The 23,580-nt window shown below is 43.1% G+C and overlaps 1 protein-coding gene across 3 annotated transcripts in view; it reads left to right on the plus strand.

Annotated features, from left to right (window-relative positions):
- Positions 1-23,269, plus strand: part of SMARCA5 (SWI/SNF related, matrix associated, actin dependent regulator of chromatin, subfamily a, member 5) — a 453,245-nt gene extending 429,976 nt beyond the window's left edge. For all 3 annotated transcript variants that reach the window (XM_029599292.1, XM_029599470.1, XM_029599377.1), the window contains exon 24: positions 22,965-23,269. In XM_029599292.1, coding sequence (XP_029455152.1) covers positions 22,965-23,030 — 66 coding nt within the window. In that variant the 3' untranslated portion in view covers positions 23,031-23,269. The remainder of the gene's footprint in view (positions 1-22,964) is intronic.
- The last annotated feature ends 311 nt before the right edge of the window (positions 23,270-23,580 follow it).

Genomic DNA, 23,580 nt, shown 5'->3' on the forward strand with positions numbered 1-23,580 from the left:
AGACACAGGCTCTTATCTCCTCTGCCAAGAAGCCGCGCAGATTTGGGATTGGGCCCTCACGCATTCCATGTTTCTCCGGGCCATTTATCTAGCAGGCATACACACATAATTGCAGATCGCCTCAGTCATCAATTCCAACCCCTTGAGTGGTCCCTGGATCCTTTCATAGCGACCAAGATATTCCAACGTTGGGGTCATCCAACAATGGACCTTTTTGCATCCGAGCTGAATCACAAAGTGGACAAATTTTGCTCCCTACACAGAGATACCAATTAGCCAGAGATGCCTTTGCTCGCCCCTGGAATTCAGGTCTTCAATACACGTATCCCCCGATACCGCTAATGAAGCTACAACAGGACAAAGGGTCAATGACTCATAGCCCCGTATTGGCCTCGACAAGTATGGTTTCCCATTCTCCTCGACCTCTCAATCAGGGAACCAATTCGCCTGGGCACAGCTCCCACTCTCATAACTCAGCACCAGGGCAGGTTGTTCCATCCCAACCTTCAGTCCCTATCCCTCATAGCCTGGATGTTGAAAGCTTGATTCTGCAACCACTCAATCTTTCAACTAATGTCTCTCAAGTGCTTGTAGCTTCACGAAAGCTTTCCACACGAAAATCCTATCGTAAGTGGAAAAGATTAGTCACGTGGTGCACACAAAGTATTGACCCTTTTTCCGGTCCCACATCATCTTTATTAGACTATCTCTGGTATCTTTCAGACTCTGGTCTCCAGACTTCCTCGGTCAGGGTATAGTTGAGTGCCATCTCGGCATACCACAAGGGAATAAGGGATGCGCCTATATTGGGGCAACCCCTGATCAGTAGGTTTTTGAGAGGTTTAGTTCAACTAAAACCCCCTTTATGACCTCCAGTCAGAGAATGGGACTTTAATGTAGTACTGACAAGACTCATGCGTTCTCCTTATGAAACCATTGATTCCTGTGATGTTAAATTTCTTACATGGAAAGTTATCTTCCTAGTAGCTATTACCTCTGCTAGGTGGGTTAGTGAGTTACAAGCACTTGTCAGATACTCACCATACACAAGATTTCTACATGACCAAGTGGTTCTCCGTACTCACCCTAAATTCCTTCCTAAGGTGGTTCCAGATTTCCACTTGAAATCAGTCCATTGTCTTGCCCACATTCTTCCCAAGACTTCACTCTCACCAAGGGGAGAGGGTCTTACACACCTTAGACTGCAAACGTGCACTTGCATATTACCTAGACAGCACTGCAGCCCATAGGAAATCCACCCAGCTCTGTTTCTTTTGATAAAAACAAACCGGCTAAGGCAGTGGGCAAACAAACTCTCTCCAACTGGCTAGCAGATTGTGTACAGTTTTGTTATGGAAAAGCAGGCCTTTCCCTCCAGGGATGAGTAAAGGCGCACTCAAGTCAGAGCAATGTCAACCTCAGTAGCGCACTATCGTTCAGTACCAATTGCTGACATTTGTAAAGCTGCAACATGGAGTTCTCTTCACACCTTTGCAGCACCATACGGTTTGGACAAAGAAAGACAAGATTCAGCTTATGGACAATCTGTCTTAAAGAACTTGTTTCCAGTAAACCCCAGCTCCTTCCAAATCTAACCAGCTGTGATTTCAGGCTTCCTCAATTTTAGCCAACAGTTCTCCAGTTGTGCCTATTGCACAAGTTGTGCGCTGATTAGCAAGCTACAGGCTGACTACATATGTCAGCCTGTAGCTTGCTAATCACCCATATGTGAGGACTATATCCTGCTTGTCCTGGGATAAAGCAAAATTGCTTACCTGTAATAGGTGTTATCCCAGGACAGCAGGATATAGTTCTCACGAAACCGACCTGCCACCCCGCGGAGTTGGGTCCGAACCGTTTTTGTTTTATTTTTGCTAAAACTTATTGCTACAAATGAGACTGAAGGGAGACCCCTGTGGCTCGAGGGATCATGGCATGCTGGGCATGCTCAGTTGGCTGTGTGCCAGTCAAAAGTTTCTAGAAACTTTGACAGAAATTTTTCCGTGATAAGGCTCCGACCAGTGACTTCACCCATATGTGAGGTGGCAGATGGGTTTCGTGAGAACTATATCCTGCTGTCCTGGGATAACACCTATTCTCACAGGACAAGCAGGATGGTAGTCCTCACATATGGGTGACATAACAGGATGGAGCCCAATCACCGAACACTTTTGTCAAAGTTTCCAGAACTTTGACTGGCCCCTACTGGGCATGCCCAGCATGGCACTAACCCTGCAGCCAACAGGGGTCCCCCTTCAGTCTTCTTTTTTCCGCACAGCAGTAGTCTCGCGGTTTAGGAGCTCTGAAGAGATTCCTGACAGGAATTTTCCTCATGGAGTTAATTAAATTTAAATTGCCCCACAGGGGTCCCCCCTCAACTTTTCTCAGGCCGCGGTACTCCGGTAAGTTTTTGACCGTTTTTCTCGATTACAGTCTAGTTTGGCCCTCGCGGCCTACTGGCCGTCGACCGTACTGCGGCTCGATTTTTTTCTATGGCCATGGCGTCTGGGTTTCGTCTGTGCCCGGACTGTACTCGCACCATGTCTATCACAGACCCTCATGGAGTCTGTGTAATGTGTTTAGGCCATGAGCATGATGTCCTGACTTGCACCAAAAGTGCCCTCATGACACCAAAAGGTCGCAAAGCCAGAATGGAGAAGATGGGACGCCGTCCATCGCATCGACGTCATCGGAACCGGCACCATCGAAGTCGCACCAGCATCGACCAACGTCCGTGACCGCTCGTCATTGACGTCTTCACGGCCATAGACTCCGGTTTCTCCCCCTCAAGATCGAGGGGATCATAGGGAGAAACATCGCCATCGGCATCGTAAGTCTCGGACCGTCGAGGGAGCGAAATCATCGACCTCGCCACCGTTTGAGCCACCCTCTAAGAAACCCCGTCCAGGAACGGCACAGACAATTCCTGCGACCGGGAGATCGAGGCCACCCTCACCCGATCGGGTTTGGGAGTCGCGATTCCGCCTGTAAAGGTGGTCCCTCCGCCTCCCTCTTCGGTCACAGAGCCGGGGCTGCTGCTCCAGGTCTCTGGGAAGAACTGGACCGGCTGGTCCAGGAGGCCATCGACAAGGCGATGCAACGGCTCCAAGTTCCTCCGTCACCAGCACAGAGAGTGGGAACCGGTCACCCACCCAATTCCAGCAATGCTGGCACCGCTGCTATCCCAGATGGAGGCGCTTATGACCGCCCTTCCACCGATGGCTCCCATGCGCTCCCCGTTGACAGCTTCATCGGGAGGAGAAACACCGTTTTGCATTCCTCTATTGGGGGTTTTGCCTCAGCCATCGATGCCATGTCCCTCGCCACCGATTCATTCATCGGGGGCGATACGTACATCGGCGCCTTCGATGCCGGCACTGATACCCTCCAAGGTGTCCACGATGCCCCTGGTGATTCCTTCGATTTTCTCAGAGCCTCAGCCGGGCCCTTCAGGTATCCAACCCCCTTCTTGTCCTATAGGTCAGCCAGCTGATCCTTATGACACCTGGGGAGATGATATTTCCACAGACACCGATGATTTACCTTCACCTCCCTCTCCTACTGAAAGTAGAAAGCGTTCTCCTCCAGAGGACCTTTCTTTCATTAATTTTGTGAAGGAATATCTGACTTGGTCCCTTTTCAGCTTCAAACAGAGCAGGATGATAGGCACCAGATGATGGAGCTTCTCTAATTCCTGGATGCCCCTAAAGTGATCACTTCTATTCCCATTCATCAAGTTCTTCTTGACCTCCTAAAAAGTAACTGGGAAAACCCTGGATCCATTGCACAAGTCACAGAAAGGCTGACACTACCTATTTAGTGCAGTCAGCCCCTGGCTTTCAAAAATCTCAGCTCGACCACCACTCAATTGTGGTAGAATCGTCTCAAAAGAAAGCAAAAAGGACGAAACCTCACTCCTCTACCCCTCCTGTAAAGGAACACAAGTTCCTAGACAATATTGGTCGACGACTGTTCCAAGGGGCCATGCTCATCTCCAGAATTGCTTCTTACCAGCTGTACATGACCCAATACAACAGGGTCATTTTCAAGCAGATACAGGACTTCTCTGAAACCCTGCCTGAACAATTCCAAAATCAGCTTCAAATCCTTGTCAACAAGGGGTTTGAGGCAGGAAAGCATGAGATAAGAACAGATTACGATATCTTCGACACCTCTACAATTGAATTTTGCCTGAGATGGGTAATGGTAAGTCCCGCCACTTGTTCAACAGTGTAGCTGACTGGCGGAGTAGAGGGTGAACATTTACGGCATACAGCTTGGTTAAGTGGGATGGTATCTTGACTCCCAGGTATTTCATGTCTCCCTCTACCCATTTCAGGGGAAATGGCCCCACCCATGAATGCCTTACCCTCCCTCCTATATCTAAGACCTTGGATTTCTCTTGATTAATGTGTAGCCCAGCAAATTTACCACATTCCCTTTGTCTTTGTAGTTGGTGTGCAATCGAGATCTCTGGTTGGGTTAAAAAAACTAAAATGTCATCCGCGAATGCAGCCACTTTGAACTCAATCATGCCCTCCCGGAATCCCCGAATGTCTCCATCCTGATTTATTTATTTCAGCGCTTTTATATGCCGAGGTTTAGCAGTTAGCCTTCACCCCGGTTTACAGTATAACAAATTGTTACATCGAACTGGAAACGGAACATAGTATGGCAAAAATAACATCGAACTGTTCAGGAATATAATAGAACAAAACGTAATCGCTTGAACAAGGGACGCATCATGGTCAACTAATATTTATCAGCAACATAGAACTGAGAAACAAATTTCTAAATACAAGACTATGAAGCAGAGAGAAATGCATGTCGAGGGGGGAGGACGGAGGGAGTAAGGGATGGGGGGTAAAGGAGAACGGACGGCGGGAGTATTAGGTCATTGTGTCATTTGAGGAGCATGTTAAGAGGGGATAGCGAGAGGTGGGGAGCGGAGATCGGAGAAGTGGGTAGGGGTGACGGGAGAGGAGAGCATAAGGTGATATTAGAGTGATCATCCGGCATGGGAGTTGTTGATGGTGGAGTTATGTTGTTAAGCCCACGCCATCTCTGAATGTTTGGCTGAATATCCAGGTTTTCAGTTCTTTTTTTAAGGATTTGCTGTCATTCATTGAGCTTAGGTATTGTGGTAAGGAGTTCCATAAGTTTGGTCCTGCTATGGAGAAGGCTCTGTTTCTAGTGCTCGTAAGCTTCGCCGAGGGAAGTGAGGGTATGTCCAGGAGTAGTTTGCGGGCAGTTCTGGTGTTTCGCTGAGGTTTGTGTTGTTGGATCATGTTGTTGAGTGTGATGTTCTCCGTTTTGTGTATGGCATTGTGCACTATTGTAAGGGTTTTGAATTCGATTCTCTGTTCGATTGGGAGCCAGTGAAGACTTCTCAAAACAGGGGTGATGTGTTCCGATTTTTTTTCTTCCTGTTAGGACTCTGGCTGTGGCGTTTTGCAGTAGTTGCAGTGGTTTTAGTGTAGATTTAGGAAGTCCTAACAGGAGCGAGTTGCAGTAGTCAAGGCTGTTGAAAATCAGCGATTGTAGCACTGTTCAGAATTCCTGATGGTGGAGAAGTGGTTTTAGATGTTTCAGGACGTGTAGCTTGTAGAATCCTTCTTTGGTTTTGGTTGTGATGGTTTTTTTTAAGTTCTTTGTCAATCCATATGCCGAGGTCCTTTGTATCATTTTTTATCGGGATGTTAATGTTGTCGATTATAAGGGAGTGTGTAGAGAGAGTTTGTTCAGAGATATTTCTTCCTATGAGGATGCATTCCGTTTTATTCATGTTCAGGCATAGCTTTAGTTGGTTTAGCATGTTTCTAATTGAGGTTAGGTGGTTGGCTGCTGTGATAAGTTCCTCTTCTAATGTGTTGGAAACTGGGATGATGAACTGGATGTCGTCGGCGTACATATAGTAAGTTATTCCGAGACTGGAGATGAGGTGGCATAGGGGGAGAAGGTATATGTTGAAGAGGGTGGCAGAGAGGGCGGACCCTTGTGGTACACCGGTTTCGAGGGGGAAGGGGTTTGATGAGGAGGAGTTCAAGGAGACCTTAAAGAATCTGTCATTTAGTTATGAGGTGAACCAGTTGAGGGTACTGCCTGTGAGGCCGATGTTAGCAAGTCTTGATGATAGGCTTTTGTGGTCTACGGTGTCAAAAGCCGCAGATAGGTCGAGAAATATTAGAAGATGGCTTATCTTGTTGTCGAGACCTCTTATGATTTCGTTCGAAAGGTTGACGAGTAGTGTTTCTGTACTTCGTTTTTTTCTGAATCCATGTTGTGCATCATGTAGAATTTTGTTGTTTTCAAGGTGTTCGTTTAGTTGCGACAAAGCAGCCTTCTCAGTCAACTTGGCAAGTAGAGGAAGGTTTGAGATAGGACGGTAGTTATTCAGGTCTGTAGGGTCTAGGTTCTTCTTTTTTAATATTGGAGTGATGGTTGCAGTTTATAGTATGTTTGGCAGCTCGCCTTCTTCGAGTGATTTGTTGACAATGGCGACTATGGTTGGGGCGATGATATGAGCCATATCTTTCAGGTTACGTGTAGGGATGGTGTCTAGGTCATGACGAGCAGGGTTGATTTTTTTTTTTTTAGCATTGTTTCGGCTTCAGTGACAGATATTGGGTTGAACTGCGACCATGGTGTTATGTTCGTTGTTACGAATTGATTCTCTGAGGGTGTGGAGTTGTTGAATGTGTTAGTTATTCTGTTGATTTTGTCTTTAAAGAACATGGCGAGGTCTTGGGTTAGATTGTATTGGTAGCTGGGACGTTGTTGTTTTTGTCATCTATGAGGTTTTTGACAATGTTGAACAGAGCGTTTGAGTTATTGGATGAGTTTTTTTTATCTTTTGACTATAGTAGTTGCGTTTAGTGGTCATAATCGTGTTTTTATAGGTGGCAAGTTGAGTGCGGTATCTTTGAAGGTTTGTTTTTGCAATCTTTGAAGGATTGATTTTCTGTAAAAGTGGGTCAATAGCCAAAATATATAAAAGCTATGACAGTGGGCATCCCTGTCTAACTCCCCTCCCGATATTCACTTCCCCTGATTTAAAGCCATTTGCTATTATATGTGAGGTTGGGGTGTTATATAACAGAGAGATATAGAACAGGAAGCTCCCCTGGAATCCAAAGTCCTTAAGACAGAAAACATATAGGGCCATGATACCCTGTCAAAGGCTTTTTCTGAGTCAAAGCCAATTGCTAGCACCAGGAGATTGTAACACATTTTGAATATGTAGCTAGCAGTTTGATATGGGAGCACGCCTTACGACCCTTGACAAAGCCCACCTGATGTTCTGAAATCAGTTGCGGGAGGAGATCACTCAGACGCTCAGCAAGTACTTTCGTTAAGATTTTTAACTCGCAGTTCAGAAGAGAAATTGGCCTATATGAGGCTGGCTCTAAGGGGTCTTTTCCTGGTTTTGGTAGGACTGTAATGAAGGCCTTGTTAAAATGTTTCGGAAAGGCTTGTCTCTGTAGGGCATCGGTATAGAATGCAGCCAAGGGTTCCGCAACCTGGGTTTTTAATATTTTGTAATAGTCAAAAGACAGGCCATCAGGTCCAGGAGCCTTCCCTGTCTTACTTGTGGCTATCACATTGAGCACTTCTATCGGTAAAATGGGCCTGTTTAAGTAGTCTAATTGGGTCTCCAACACTCGCAGTAACGGGAGGTGTTCTAAAAATGACTCTTCCTCCTGTGAATCCCCGTCCACATCATCCGTGTATAATATAAGTACTCATAAAACTTGCGAAAGATCTCCCCTATTTCTTTCTTGTCTGTTACCTCAATTCCCTGGGATGTACACATGCAAGGGATGAAAGTCCTGCCTCTACGGCCTCTGACTAGGTTCGCTAACTGTTTCCAGCTTTGTTACCAAAGTGAAAAAAGTTATGCTTCGCCATTTGTAAGGCTTTGGCGACCCTTTGATGAAGCAGTGAGTTTAGGTCTCGTAAGAGGCAAAATTTGACATAGATGCCTGGGAAGCCATTAGATGCTTGGCATGTCTTGGCTTAGTTTCCAAAACTATAATTGTCGCGTTCAACCTCAGTCTATAAGAGGCGACAAAGGATATTATCTCTCCTCTAATCACCACCTTCCCCGCTTCCCAAAATATTTGTGGGTTATCCTTGTTGTGCATTATTTTTCGCATAGTCCTCCCATTTCTCCCTCACATGTGTTTGAAACTCAGGATTTTGGCGACGAAACCCAGGGAATCTCCACAAATGTTCTCCAGGTTCCCTATTTTGATATTGGATATCTATCCAAATTATTGCATGTTCGGATATTACTTGGGGACCGACTGTTGCTTCCTGTATGGTAGAAAATTTGGCCTTGGCTGTTAATATATAGTCAATCCGTGACATAGACCCATGTGCCCGAGATATGTGTGTGAAGTCTTTCTCACTCAGGTGAAGCACCCTCCAGGTGTCAATCAATGCCACCTCTTTATCCCTATGGTTGAGAGAACCTGGACCTGCTGGACATTTATCCAAAAGTGGATCATGGGTGATGTTAAAATCTCCTGCCGCCACCAGAGATCCCCATGCATGAGTCATAATTTGCATTAATATATAACCAAAAAAACTGTGGGTGTAGTTATTGGGAGCATAGATGTTACATATTGTTACCTCTCTCCCTTGTAAAGAGCCAGTCATGATCACAAATCTACCTTCGTTATCATGTACGGTTCGTATTAGCTGGAAGTTAGCAGAGCTATGGATAAGGAAAGCCACCCCAGCTTTCTTCCCTTTTGCCGGCGTGTAATGGCATGCTCCTACCCATCCTTTAACCAGTTTGTGACTTTCAACAGCTAACAAATGTGTTTCTTGCAAACACGCAATGGTGGCCTTGCATTTTTTCAGCTGGTGCAAGACTTTTTGTCTCTTAACTGGGGATCCGATACCATTCACATTCCATGATATAATTCTAACTTGATCACTCATAACATCCACAGGTAAGAACATAAGAACATGCCATACTGGGTCAGACCAAGGGTCCATCAAGCCCAGCATCCTGTTTCCAACAATGGCCAATCCAGGCCATAAGAACCTGGCAAGAACCCAAAAACTAAGTCTATTCCATGTTACCGTTGCTAGTAATAGCGGTGGTTATTATCTAAGTCAACTTAATTAATAGCAGGTAATGGACTTCTCGTCCAAGAACTTATCCAATCCTTTTTTAAACACAGCTATACTAACTGCACTAACCACATCCTCTGGCAACAAATTCCAGAGTTTAATTGTGCGTTGAGTGAAAAAGAACTTTCTCCAATTAGTTTTAAATGTGCCACATACTAACTTCATGGAGTGCCCCCTAGTCTTTCTATTATCCGAAAGAGTAAAAAGACGATTCACATCTACCCGTTCTAGACCTCTCATGATTTTAAACACCTCTATCATATCCCCCCTCAGTCGTCTCTTCTCCAAGCTGAAAAGTCCTACCCTCTTTAGTCTTTCCTCATAGGGAAGTTGTTCCATTTCCCTTATCATTTTGGTAGCCCTTCTCTGTACCTTCTCCATCGCAATTATATCTTTTTTTGAGATGCGGCGACCAGAATTGTTCACAATATTCAAGGTGCGGTCTCACCATGGAGCGATACAGAGGCATTATGACATTTTCCGTTTTATTCACCATTCCCTTTCTAATAATTCCCAACATTCTGTTTACTTTTTTGACTGCTGCAGCACACTGAACTGATGATTTCAATGTGTTATCCACTATGACGCCTAGATCTCTTTCTTGGGTAGTAGCACCTAATATGAAACCTAACATTGTGTAACTAGCATGGGTTATTTTTCCCTATATGCATCACCTTGCACTTGTCCATATTAAATTTCATCTGCCATTTAGATGCCCAATTTTCCAGCCTCACAAGGGCTTCCTGCAATTTATCACAATCTGCTTGTGATTTAACTACTCTGAACAATTTTGTATCATCTGCAAATTTGATTACCTCACTCGTATTTCTTTCCAGATCATTTATAAATATATTGAAAAGTAAGGGTCCCAATACAGATCCCTGAGGCACTCCACTGCCCACTCCCTTCCACTGAGAAAATTGTCCATTTAATCCTACTCTCTGTTTCCTGTCTTTTAGCCAGTTTGTAATCCACGAAAGGACATTGCCACCTATCCCATGACTTTTTACTTTTCCTAGAAGCCTCTCATGAGGAACTTTGTCAAATGCCTTCTGAAAATCCAAGTACACTACATCTACCCGGTTCACCTTTATCCACATGTTTATTAACGCCTTCAAAAAAGTGAAGCAGATTTGTGAGGCAAGACTTGCCTTGGGTAAAGCCATGCTGACTTTGTTCCATTAAACCATATACGGTTCCGCACAGGAGATTGGTGAATAAAACGAGAAGCTTAGGAGTGAGTGCTGAGGTGGTGACCTGGATTGAAAACTGGTTGACGGACAGAAAACAATGCGTGATGGTAAATGGAACTTTCTCTGAAGAGAGAGAGGTTTTAAGTGGTGTACCACAAGGATCGGTGTTGGGACCGGTCCTGTTCAATATCTTTGTGAGCGACATTGCGGACGGGATAGAAGGTAAGGTTTGTCTTTTTGCGGACGACACTAAGATCTGCAACAGAGTGGACACGCCGGAAGGAGTGGAGAGAATGAGACGGGATTTAAGGAAACTGGAAGAGTGGTCGAAGATATGGCAGCTGAGATTCAATGCCAAGAAGTGCAAAGTCATGCACATGGGGAGTGGAAATCCAAATGAACTATATTCGATGGGGGGGGGGGGGGGAAAGGCTGATGTGCACGGAGCAGGAGAGGGACCTTGGGGTGATAGTGTCTAATGATATGAAGTCTGCGAAACAATGCGACAAGGCGATAGCAAAAGCCAGAAGAATGCTGGGATGCATAGAGAGAGGAATATCGAATAAGAAAAGGGAAGTGATTATCCCCTTGTACAGATCCTTAGTGAGGCCACACCTGGAGTACTGTGTTCAGTTCTGGAGACCGTATCTACAAAGAGACAAGGACAAGATGGAAGCGGTTCAGAGAAGGGCGACCAGGAAGGTGGAGGGTCTTCACAGGATGACATACGAGGAGAGATTGAAGAATCTAAATATGTACTCCCTAGAGGAAAGGAGGAGCAGGGGTGATATGATTCAAACTTTCAGATACTTGAAAAACTTTAATGATCCAAAGACATCAACAAACCTTTTCCGTCAGAAAAAAATCAGCAGAACCAGAGGTCACGAGCTGAGGCTCCGGGGAGGAAGACTAAGAACCAATATCAGGAAGTATTTCTTCACGGAAAGGGTGGTGGATGCCTGGAATGCCCTTCTGGAGGAAGTGGTGAAGTCTAAAACTGTGAACGACTTCAAAGGGGCATGGGATAAACACTGTGGATCCATCAAGTCTAGAGGGCGTGAATAAAGTGGAGACATTCAAACACTGCACGGAGCAGCAGTAGCCACAGCGGCATTCAAACACTGCACGGAGCGGCAGTAGCCACAGAGGCGTTCACGGAGCAGGATGCCAGTGGCCAGTAGTTGGTGTTCCACCTTCACGGAGCGGAAGGATGGAGGGCTGCTATTTCCAAAAAAAACAAAAAATAAAAACAGGGGTGGGTAAGAGTATGGGGCAAGGGGGTGGCCTGCTTGTTGCAGCGGTTGCTACCCCCAATTGAGCTGGATGTCACTTGGATGCAGATTCAAAGCTGCTCTCTAAATTGGGTGGAGGGGAATTGGGCTGGAGGGTACTAGAAGCCAATAGTAACAGGTGGGAGAGAGAAAAAGGGAAAAAAAATGGATAAAGTGTGTAGCTTGCTGGGCAGACTTGATGGGCCATTTGGTCTTCTGCCGTCATTTCTATGTTTCTATGTTTATATGTTCTGTGATTTTGATGTTTAGAACACTTTCCACTATTTTTCCTGGCACTGAAGTCAGGCTAACCGGTCTGTAATTTCCCAGATCTCCCCTGGAGCCCTTTTTAAATATGGGGGTTACATTAGCTATCCTCCAGTCTTCAGGTACAATGGATGATTTTAATGATAACTTACAAATTTTTACTAATAAGTCTGAAATTTCATTTTTTAGTTCCTTCAGAACTCTGGGGTGTATACCATCTGGTCCAGGTGATTTACTACTCTTCAGTTTATTAATCAGGTCTACCACATCTTCTAGGTTCACCATGATTTGGTTCAGTGCATCTGAATCATTACCCATGAAAACCTTCTCCAGTACGGATACCTCCCCAACATCCTCTTCAGTAAACATCGAAGAAAAGAAATCATTTAATCTTTCTGCAATTGCCTTATCTTCTCTAAATGCCCCTTTAACCCCTCGATCATCTAACGGTCCAACTGACTCCCTCACAGGCTTTCTGCTTCGGCTATATTTAAAAAAGTTTTTACTGTGAGTTTTTGCCTCTATGGCCAACTTCTTTTCAAATTCTCTCTTAGCCTGTCTTATCAATGTCTTACATTTAACTTGCCAATGTTTATGCATTTTCCTATTTTCTTCTGGATCCTTCTTCCAATTTTTGAATGAAGATCTTATGGCTAAAATAGCTTCTTTCACCTCCCGTTTTAACCATGCCGGTAATCGTTTTGCCTGCTTTCCACCTTTCTTAATGTGTGGAATACATCTGGATTGTGCTTCTAGGATGGTATTTTTTAACAATGACCACGCCTCTTGCTCACTTTTTACTTTTGAAGCTGCTCCTTTCAGTTTTTTTCTAACTATTTTTCTCATTTTATCAAAGTTTCCCTTTTGAAAGTTTAGTACGAGAGCCGTGGATTTTGCTTACTGTCCCCCTTCCAGTCGTTAATTCAAATTTGATCATATTATGATCACTATTGCCAAGTGGCCCCACCACCGTTACCTCTCTCACCAAATCTTGTGCTCCACTGAGAATTAGATCTAAAATTGCTCCCTCTCTCGTCGGTTCCTGAACCAATTGCTCCATAAACCTGTCATTTATTCCATCCAGGAACTTTATCTCTGTAGCGTGTCCCGATGATACATTTACCCAGTCAATATTGGGGTAATTGAAGTCTCCCATTATTACCGCACTACCAATTTGGTTAGCTTCCCTAATTTCTCTTAGTCTAACTTCAGTTAGTCAGCTAGAGTGACTCACTGCTCTTGATTAACAAATGTTGGTACCTATTCAAACCAAGTCACACTACCTCAACACCTTTCCAAGGTGAGTAACTGGACTGAACTTTTCAACCTTTTTACTTAGGTATACACTGCTCCTAGCTTATTTCTAGCTTCTGGCTATGTTTTTTTTTTAAATACAAACACTCAGTTCTGCTTACTGGCTGCCTTACAGACTTTTAAAAATAAACACACTACCTACTGCTTACTAGCTGCCTTATTGACTGACTATTTAAAAATACAAACAGTCTAACTTGTTTATTCATAGAAACATAGAAATGACGGCAGAAGAAGACCGAATGGCCCATCCAGTCTGCCCAGCACTGTCTTACTGACTATTAAAAGCACAAACACACTAAAAAATATTCCCAAATAGTTAACTTCTTAATTCTTCCTTTATTTTCCCTCTCCCTCCCCTTCCCTGTTTGCATTCCCTGATCCAATCTTTCCTTGTTTTAATCTCCTAATGTCCTTTCTAAGTTGAATATTAATTGTAAAGCACTGCCGCTATTTTCTATCTGTTCCAGCGCTGCTGCTAAAGTTTTGTTGAATGTACACCGACATGATGTTACTAAACGAATGTCGGTATATAAAGAACCTCAAATAAATAAAATAATAAAAATAACTTTACCTCAATACTTTTAAGAAAGACAATGTCCCAAGCAAAAACGTACTGATTCCTTTCAGCCACCAGCAAAGGGGATCCTCTACTCTGTGTTCCCACTGGAATGCCTCTAACTTTAGTTAGTCAGCTAGAGTGACTCACTGCTCTCTTGATTAAGAAATGTTGGTACCTATTCAAACCAAGTCACACTACCTCAACACCTTTCCAAGGTGAGTAACTGGACTGAACTTTTCAACCTTTTTACTTAGGTATGCACTGCTCCTAGCTTATTTCTAACTTCTGCCTAGATCAGTGCAACAGTGGCTATGAATCTTGTCACATATACAACCCTACTATATGGCAGACATAACACCTTCGTCCAATGCCCCTCCCTCCCTGATCTCTCTTTCTTCATACTGCTCTGAATCAGAAAGACCTAGTCAGAAACCCAAGTGTCTTTCATCAAAACATAGTTTGTGACAACAACTTGTGTGAAATATGATTGCTTGTGATTTACATGTTTTAGTATAAATTTTAGGTATCTTATGATTTATGATTATAATATTGTATCTTATGTGTACTTTAATTGTGTATTTGACTTATATTGTAAACTGATGTGATGTTTCCTACGAACGTCGGTATATAAAAACAAACCTCCCTGCATTTCCCTCACCGCCGTCTTTACTCCAAACATGTTTGTAATAATGCCTACATTATCTTCCCTGATTTGTGATAGTCTAGGTGCAGCCCCCCGTCCCTCCCCTCCCATATGAAGTAACTACAACCTCCACTATAGGAGTTGAGATCACATGTAGCTTGCGGGGGGGTGTCGCGCCCCAGAAATAAACCACAAAAAAACAGATAACAGTTATGAAGTAAACTTTTTCACTGGGCTGGTCTTCAGTAGGAACAAGGATGTTAGTTGCAACCGATCCCAGGATTCAAAAAAGAATTGGATAAGTTCTTTGAGGAGAAGTCCATTACCTGCTATTAATTAAGTTGGCTTAGAAAATAGCCACTGCTATTACTAGTAATGGTAACATGAAATAAACTTAGTTTTTGGGTACTTGCCAGGTTCTTATGGCCTAGATTGGCCACTGTTGGAAACAGGATGCTGGGGTTGATGGACCCTTGGTCTGACCCAGTATGGCATTTTCTTATGTTCTTACATCCCAAAGTCTCCTTCAAAAGTTCTCAGTATGCGTTGTTCCTCTATCGGGGTTTCCATTTTGGACCAAGAAAACTCGCAGTCCACCCAATGTCCCTGTGATATTTCTCCATACCCAGCGGATGCAGATTCCACCAGCTAGTAGTTTCTCTGCTGCTTTCTCCATAGGCCTTTCATATGCTCTCGCTTCTTTTTTTTTTTAAATCTTTTTCTCTCATTTTCCAATACATTTTAAAGAATAATTACTATTAGGTGTAATTACAGCATTCTGGATAAAAAAAAGAATACATTCAAAGTTAACATTTTCTTTTCCTTGAAATAAGAATCAATTATCCAGGTTCTTCATTACTAGAAAAAATATTGCAAAACAAATTAACGTAATTAACACCTTCTATATTTTTTTTGAATCCTAATTACAAGGAAGTCAAATACAGTGTGGAGGCAAGGGAAATTATATTGAGAGATTATTAAGAATCAATTAATGCATCATGGCCTTAACATAGTATTAGCTGGAACTATACATTTCTAAATGTCCATTTCTAGTCAGCCGGGGAAGATGTAATCGGTCTGCGAGCATCTACAAATTGACGAAGTTGTTCTACTTGAAAGAAAATAAAACATTCATCTCCTTTCTTAAGAGTACACTTACAGGGATAACGAAGTGTAAATGTATACCCTAAAGATTCAACATCCTGCCTTAATGATAGAAATTCTCTCCTTCTTATTTGTGTAGTCTGTGCCAGATCCGGATATATTCTTATTTGTTGGCCATAAAACATTAATGGAAATTTTCTAAAGAAATTACGCATTACACCATTTAAATCTTGAACAGTAAACGCAACAAACAGAGTATTTCTTTGTAATACATCCGTATCAGAATTTTCTAAGAAGGTGGTCAAGTTTATGGGAATAGTAGAAACTGGAATAGTCCCTGTAGGAGAAGGTCTATTCAAAAATCTACAAAAATTTATAGATGGCATGTTTTCATCAGTATATCCAAGACCTTCCCTAAAGAGTCTCTTTAATGTAATGAAAGGAATCTCTCCAGCAAGTTTGGGGAAATTCAGAAAACGTAGGTTAAGATGCCTTGTGTTATTCTCTAGGATTTCCAAACGTTTGGAACAGGCCATCTGTTCTCTCACAACTGCAGCATTAACCAACTGGAGGGACTGAATTTTACTTTCAGCCTCCGAAACTTTGTTAATAGTCACTGTGGCCTGTTCTGAATATTTATTATTCTTTGTTGGAAATTATAATTCAGAGAGTCCATTTTATTTTCCATTCTTTTCATGAATTGTCCCTGCCCAGCTACCAAATCCCATAGTGACTCGAGTGTCACTGCCTCCGGTCGTGGTGGTTAACCTGCGGACTCACCAGCAGCGCTGGGCGATGTTGTCTCCAGAACTCCGTCTGCCGCAGCATCCTGCTCTCTCCCTCCAAGGCTTGCCTCCTGACCCGGGGTTCTCGAGAGGTCCGCTCCGGTTGCGCTAATTCCAGCCCGGGCGGGCTCCCCCACACCCGGCGTTGCTCCCGAGTCACCTTCCACCCCCCCCAGTCGCTCCGGCCGCGTCATCAGCCCGCGACTGGGGAATGACTCGATCGGGGGCACGCTGTGCCGGAGGCGGTCTGACCTCAGGACTGAGGGACGCCTCGTTCGTTGGAGCTCCCTGCTCCTCCCCTGCAGGGGCTCAAGTCGAAATCATCAGTTCCCTCAAATAGTTCCAGTTGTCGCATGAACCGCAGGATGTCTAATTGCCCAGAGGAAGGTAAGGCTTCGGGTGGGAAGACTCTTACTTTTCCTTTCCTTTTCGAAGGCATAATTCAAGCAGGAAATTTCAAAAAGAAGCGAATTCGGGCGAGCTGCGTTCAGCGTCTCGACTATGCCGCCATCTTGCCAGCCTCCCACTCTCGCTTCTTTAATGAATACTAAGAGACTCTAGAGTCCATCCCTCCTTCAGCCAGTAATCTGATCCAGGAATTTTTTCGCCTCATCCGCTGATTCAAAAAATTTGGTGGTATCCCCATGCCACATCTTGAGCTTGGCTGGAAATTGTAACGTGAACTTTATCTGCCTCTGGAACAATGCTGAACAAATCGAAGAAAAAGCTCTCCTCTGTGTAGAGACCTGGGCAGAGTAATCCTGGAAAATTCTCACTCTCCTGGATTCATAGCTAAGGTCTGATGTTTTCCGATAACGCCTGTAGGATGGCTTCTTTATGTGCTAGTTTAATATTTTAGTGATTACAATCTCTGATCCTTATCTGTGCGCTGTCCCAGTTTGTGCACTCTTTCAATTTTTAGTGTCTTTGAGATCTGGGATATTTAAGCTGTCAGGTAGCCATGTTTCAAAAAATAACCTCGGATTCCTGTCAGCAATAGATACAGGAAATCCCAAAAATCTTAAATTCGAGCAGCAAGACCTGTATTCCAGGTCTATTTTTTGGGCCTGCGCCATTAGTGTTTTCCATCTGGAGCAATTTAGCGTTTATAGCCAGCGAATCATCTTCTAAAACTGACATTCCTTTCTCAAGCTGCTCAAACCTGGGATTCAAATCCTCTAAAGCCAGTTTTACCTCAGTTATTTGTGCTGCAATGGGGGAAAGTTTGATATCCAGCGCCTCCAGCATCGCTGTTTTCAGCTCCTCTGTCATGCTGGCCTGTGGGTGCGCCTGGGGACTATTGCTGGTGTCGACTACCACCACCATTTTGAGGTCTTGGGAGCTTGTTCTTCTCCCGGTTTTCAGGGGCATTCCCACGGGCGATCACTGCATGAACATAGTGATCGACATCCACTGCCTTGGAGTATTTTCGCCGCCCATCTGATTTTTTTTTTCGCCGCTTTATTCAGTGATTTCTGGCGTGCAACACCTGGAGCTCCGCGAGATGCGTCCTCCGCTGCTCATCACATCACGTGATCTCCCCGCTGCCTCATTTTTACCAACAGTATACCAGTTGTTGTGCCTGTTGCACAAGTTGTATGCTGTTGGTCCAAATTAAATATGAGTCAGCCTGTAGCTTGCTAATAACCCACATGTGCGGACTACCATTTTGCTTGTCCTGGGAGAAAGCAGAGTTGCTTACCTGTAACAGGTGTTCTCCCAGGAGAGCAGGATGTAGTCCTCACAAAACCCACCCACCACCCCATGGAGTTGGGTCCGAAACAGTTTTATTATTTTATTTTTTCGCTCGCACATTTTGCTACAAATGAGACTGAAAGGAGACCCCTGTGGCTACAGGGATTAAGACATGCTGGGCATGCTCAGTGTGCCAGTCAAAGTTCTAGAAACTTTGACAAAAGTATTCCATGACAGGGCTCTGTCTGATGCACCCACATGTGAGGACTACATCCTGAACACTTGTTACAGGTAAGCAACTCTGCTATCCTCATTCTCCGGATGGGGTTTGCTTCACACTGGTGGCCACATTTGATACCCACTAGGCTCAAGGTACATGTTTTTGCTTTGTGACCACTCTTGCCACTCTGTAGTGTGTTTGTGTGATGCTCTAGTTCTGGGAAGAGGCTTCTAGCCCCTCTGCATCCCAAATGGCTTCTGTACCTTCACACAGCTTGCCATATCCATGGCTGCATGTATTAGGGGATGGAGGATCTCACAAAAGACTCAGTGGCAACTCTCTGCAGGGATCAGAAGGGGGGTAGTATTGTTGGGATGTTGCTCAACGTTGATTTCTACAGCCTAACAACTTTTTTTCCTTCAGCCACGTAGTCTGCCTTCTTGTGTTCTTCGCTTCTTCTGACTTCCAGTTGGAATGACAAGGGAAAAGTGGTAGTGTGAATTGAAATATCGTATTGTGCACCTTCAAGGAAAGTTACACCATCCTTACCCTGTTTTTGATCAAATTCTAGCTAGTACTTCCTTTGGTTTTTCATGCTTCACTTGGTTGGCCAAGGTGCTTTTTGTCTGGGCTTATCTGCCAGGTGAAAGGATATGCCTGTCAATGGAAGTGCCAAGACTGGGTGAGCTTCAATCACAGCTTAGTACCTGTGCTCAGGACTCAGTGGCGATCCCAGTGGAGGGGTGTCCCTTCCATTCCTTGTCATGCTTTGTTCCATATTACATGACAGAATCATACCAGTATTATATACTCTTCTTCTAGAGTGGGTAAACAATAAGAACGGACATGTAAAATTTATCAAATTTAATATCGTAAGTACAATGAAAATGGACTTAATACATGTGTTGTCATCTAACACAAATCACTATGAAAACTGACCTTTTAACAAAACCATTCACACCATCCATTCATACTTACAAAGACAACTCCAACACACATTGTAAGAGCTGCAAAGCACTATAAAACACTTATATTGAACAAGTAACAAAATACTTCAGTTTATACATATACTAATGAGAAAACAAAATGTTTCACTTCTATTTAAGCTAACAGTGTTTCACTAAACAGACAATGTAACAAAGAATCAAATGTTAAACGTTATTGCTTGTCTCAAAATGCTACCAGAGAGAATCAATGCCAGGTTGATGATCTGTGTCAAACAAAAAGAATTTTCTTTGTTTCACCACATGGGATTCCTCAGGGGATATTTGTCAGCCAGACTTACACTGAGATGAATATATAAAACAATCCCAATGTCAGAATAGACCATAGGGAGAACTTCCAAAAACGATCCAGTGTCTATAAATAAAGATGTACAAATAAAATGTTGAAAATTTTGCATGTTAGCCCACTCTAGAAGAAGAGTATATACTACTGTTATGATTCCTTCATGTAATAGGTGACATAATTTTCAAATCAGATTAATTTACCTTTGTGTTGTATTATACTTGGTTCCATGCCATTTGACCTTTGGGGTGAGTCATTCTTTTCTTGTAGTTCGGCAGGTAGGGTCTGCTCCAGACCTCGTTGCTTTTTGCCACTTCTTCTTCCAAGCATTTGCTTGGGTTCTATGCCAATCATCGGGTACAATTATGCAAATGCATTCTGTTCCTCTTCAGAATCTAATAAATCGCAGTTCTCTTTCTGGGGGCCTCTTTAGCCCCAGATTGTTGGGATTTTTTTGTGTTATCTTTTGACACCAAAAGGAAACTGCAATCTTTGTCCAAGAGCTCTCTTCCTTGGCAACTTGTTCCTTTACCTATACACAGGAGGATCTAGGCCTACTGGTGCTTGTTAGGGTTAGCTGTCAAACTGTTACTGCATTACTATTTGTGAGGCGAAGAGTACTTCTTGTCTTGAACTCACATCACACCCCTGCCTTAGGTGCCTCTGCTGAGCATTGGGATTTTGTCTGTCTATCCTATGGGTCTTTTTGAGGTGTGGAACCCAACTCTATTCCCTCCTACAGTCCACTGTGGGTCGGCTGCCTCACAAACTAAAGGGAGGAAGGTGATTCCTTCAGCACTGTGGGCTTGCTCCGCTTTGTTTTGTGCAGCCTGTGGCTTGGGAATCACTTGTGCGAGGACTGCTATCCTGCTTGTCATTGGAAAAAGCAGAGTTGCTTACCTATAACAGGTTTTCTCTGAGGATAGCAGGATGTCAGTTCTCATGATTTCCCTCCCACCTCCCCTGGGAGTTGGTTTCTTCATGTCTGGGGGGGGGCAGTAAGATGACTGCAGGTGAATATGCTTAGTAGAGCATGCTGAAAGCTCTAGAAATCTTTCAGATCAAAGTTCTGTGATGGGTTCCATTGGTTCATGTCCACCCATATGTGAGGATTGACATCCTGCTTGTCCTTAGAACATCTGTTTACAGGTAAGCAATTCTGCTCTCTTTCTGCAGTAAAAACCTAGGGCATATTCACCCCTGAGCGCTTTCTCAATGTTTATAGTTTGTGACCTAGTATGATGATGCCAAACAAGAATTGTAAGGCTTATCTAGTGTAACCAATTTACTTCGTGTTGCAGTACCATAGACTCTAGTTGATATCTTTTTTTCCTTCATTTCTTCACAACTAAGAATAATCTTTTTTTTTCTCTCTCTACTAACATTCCCTTTCATTCTACAGCTTTGGATGTTTTGCATGTTTTGATGCCATTTATTAACCCAACATAAAAAAAAAATGGCCACAAATGATGGACTTAAGTGTTTGAGATCATTTAGTTACCTTTTTGATATGTGACTGTTGTAGAGCTCCATGTGGGCAACATTCAAAAATGGGTGCAGTGATGCGAGGTCAGGGTACTTTTACCCACCAGCTGTACACCAGTTCTCACTTTTGAAAAATGCCATGAGAAAAAGTGCCAACAGATTTGCAACTGCTGTCCCTTGAAAAATAGTACAGGTAGATATGACAATGTAATCTAACAGATGAATTTTAAAAGCCCTACGCATACTGAAGCCGGGAGATATGCGTATAAGTTGGCCTGCATGTGCCACACGTTTTTAAAAGGCATGCGAGTATGCATGTATCTTCCTAGTATGTTCATAAAAATTTTTCCTGAAAAAGGGGTATGGTCTGGGTGGGGCCTGGTGTGCCTAGATTTCTCAATGCAATCTGGATGTAAGTATTTGAGTACAAGCGCACGCTGGGATCCCCTACCACGCAACTTTGATTCTGCTGTGGATGACTTGTAAGTCCTAAAACACAAAAAACGAGGTTAGCAGGGTTTTATGGGTTGGGGCTAACAGGGTAAAAGGGAGGCTAATTTACAAGTGGGTTAGAAAGTCGATCCCTTGCCTGGGCGATCTGAGTACGAACTGGGAAAATGGCCAATTGCGTCAGTGCGCGTCCCTTATAAAATTTCCCCACTTGTGTTCGAGGTAGCATTTGCGTGCACGTGTGCTGTCCATTATAAACTTGTGTACACATGTACGCATGGTCAGCCTAATTTATAACACGCGCATATATGTGTGTATGTTATAAAATGGCCATGTCCTTTTATGTAAGCCAGCATAGATGCGTACATGTGCGCCTGTGCACTGGTTTTAAAATTCACCATTTAGTGCATTATTTTCTGTAGAGTATGGAGGCAAGGAACACACTTGAGGCAGCTTTCATCGCAGGCAGGAAGAGAAGGGAAGGGGTGAGCCCTCACGAGGCTCTTCCTTTTATTGTACATTCATACAAAGGCAGATGATGTGTCATTACATGATTGGCTACTTTCCCATAGCAACAGACGAGTCCCTACACTATTGGCTTTGGCTCAGGGGGTGTGCACGGATCATTTCATTGGCTGCTGAAATCTATACCTCCTGACTTTGTCCTGCCTCTGACTAGGGAACACCCAGCCCTACTTTCAGGCTATCAGGAATAATTATAAGCCAGAGAAATACATGAAGTCAGGTATCCTTTCCTAGGCAGAGAGGCCTAAGCACAAGTGATGCTTTTATTCAGGCAAATGTCAGGGAGAAGGGAAGTTAGTGTTTAACCCTGATGAAATGGCTTGCTGGCAAGCGCATATTTCCCACAATTTTCCTCCTCCCAACTTAAGCAACCCCCCCACAGATCCGCCTACTTCTTAGCTAGCTCAAAATAGAGGTATTTATTACTTGAAGTTTTAGCAGTGTAGAGACTGAGTAAATTTTCAGAATTTTTAAAGAATTTTTTCAAGAAGCATACAACCAGAACAATACAACAGTCTTAAATAAGTAGTAAGCTTAACAAGGCCAGTGTTTTGCTGAAATCATTTTCTTCAGAGGTGAAATGTCATTTGTATTCCACTAAGCATGACTGTTGACATTCCAAGAAGGATGCACAGTCTCATCAAATTGTCTTCGTCTCTTTAAAAAATTGTATTTGGACTAAGGGTGGATGATTGAATAGTCCGGGCAGTCCTGAGCTGCTCATAGGACATGCCACCAGGCTTGCTGACACCTTTTTTGATTACTATATTTTTTGAAATGCAACTACTGATCACAGTAATATTTTGTTTATACTTTTGTTCCCTTCTTTTTTGTATGTTTAGCATATCTGGCCATGATTACAGTATTAATGTTAATTGTATTTGACGTGGGTGAAATAGAAAACATTTTAAATAAATGAGGTATTTTGAGCCTGCTAGAAATGTTTCCTTTCTCACCCAGAAACTTACATATAATTACAGTACCCAGAAGCAAACGGTAACTTTTTTTTCTAATTTTTACAGGCACAGAAGCGCAAGACTGATGGAACTCCTGATGGCCGAGGAAGACGAAAGAAATTAAAACTGTGAAAAGACATTTGTTTTGTAATCACTAAATTTAAAAAGTAGTTCTTTATTTTACGGGTCTTCATAAGATGTACTGTATAATGATCAACTATTATGTCATTAAAGGACATCCAGTTCATCTGTTTACTGAACTAGAAAACATAAAAACATAGTACTTCCCCCTTTTTTAAATGCAACAGCTGTGCTGATCTTTTTTTTACCATTAACACTTGAAGTAATAAAATAGGCTTCATTTATTAATACGCCTTTGTTTGATTAATTTCACAGATCTACTAGAACAGTTTTCAGAAAATTTCAGCTTCATTGTTTGCGAAGAGTAACTCTTGGCAAGGTTGATCTGTGCTTGCAATATTTAAATACTTAGCCTTGTAGCTCATCTGATATCTTTTTCATATGTACAGAAGCAGCACACATTAACAGTTTTTTGCATGATATGATGCATAGTATTCTAAGATGCATGATCACAACCAAAAGTTTTCATTCTCATAAGAAATAATTTAAGCTCATGTTAATTGTATTATTATGAGACAGCCATGTAGACATAGTTCTTGGG

Source organism: Rhinatrema bivittatum, chromosome 1 (genome assembly GCF_901001135.1).
Source record: "Rhinatrema bivittatum chromosome 1, aRhiBiv1.1, whole genome shotgun sequence".
NCBI classification, from domain to species: Eukaryota; Metazoa; Chordata; class Amphibia; order Gymnophiona; family Rhinatrematidae; genus Rhinatrema; species Rhinatrema bivittatum.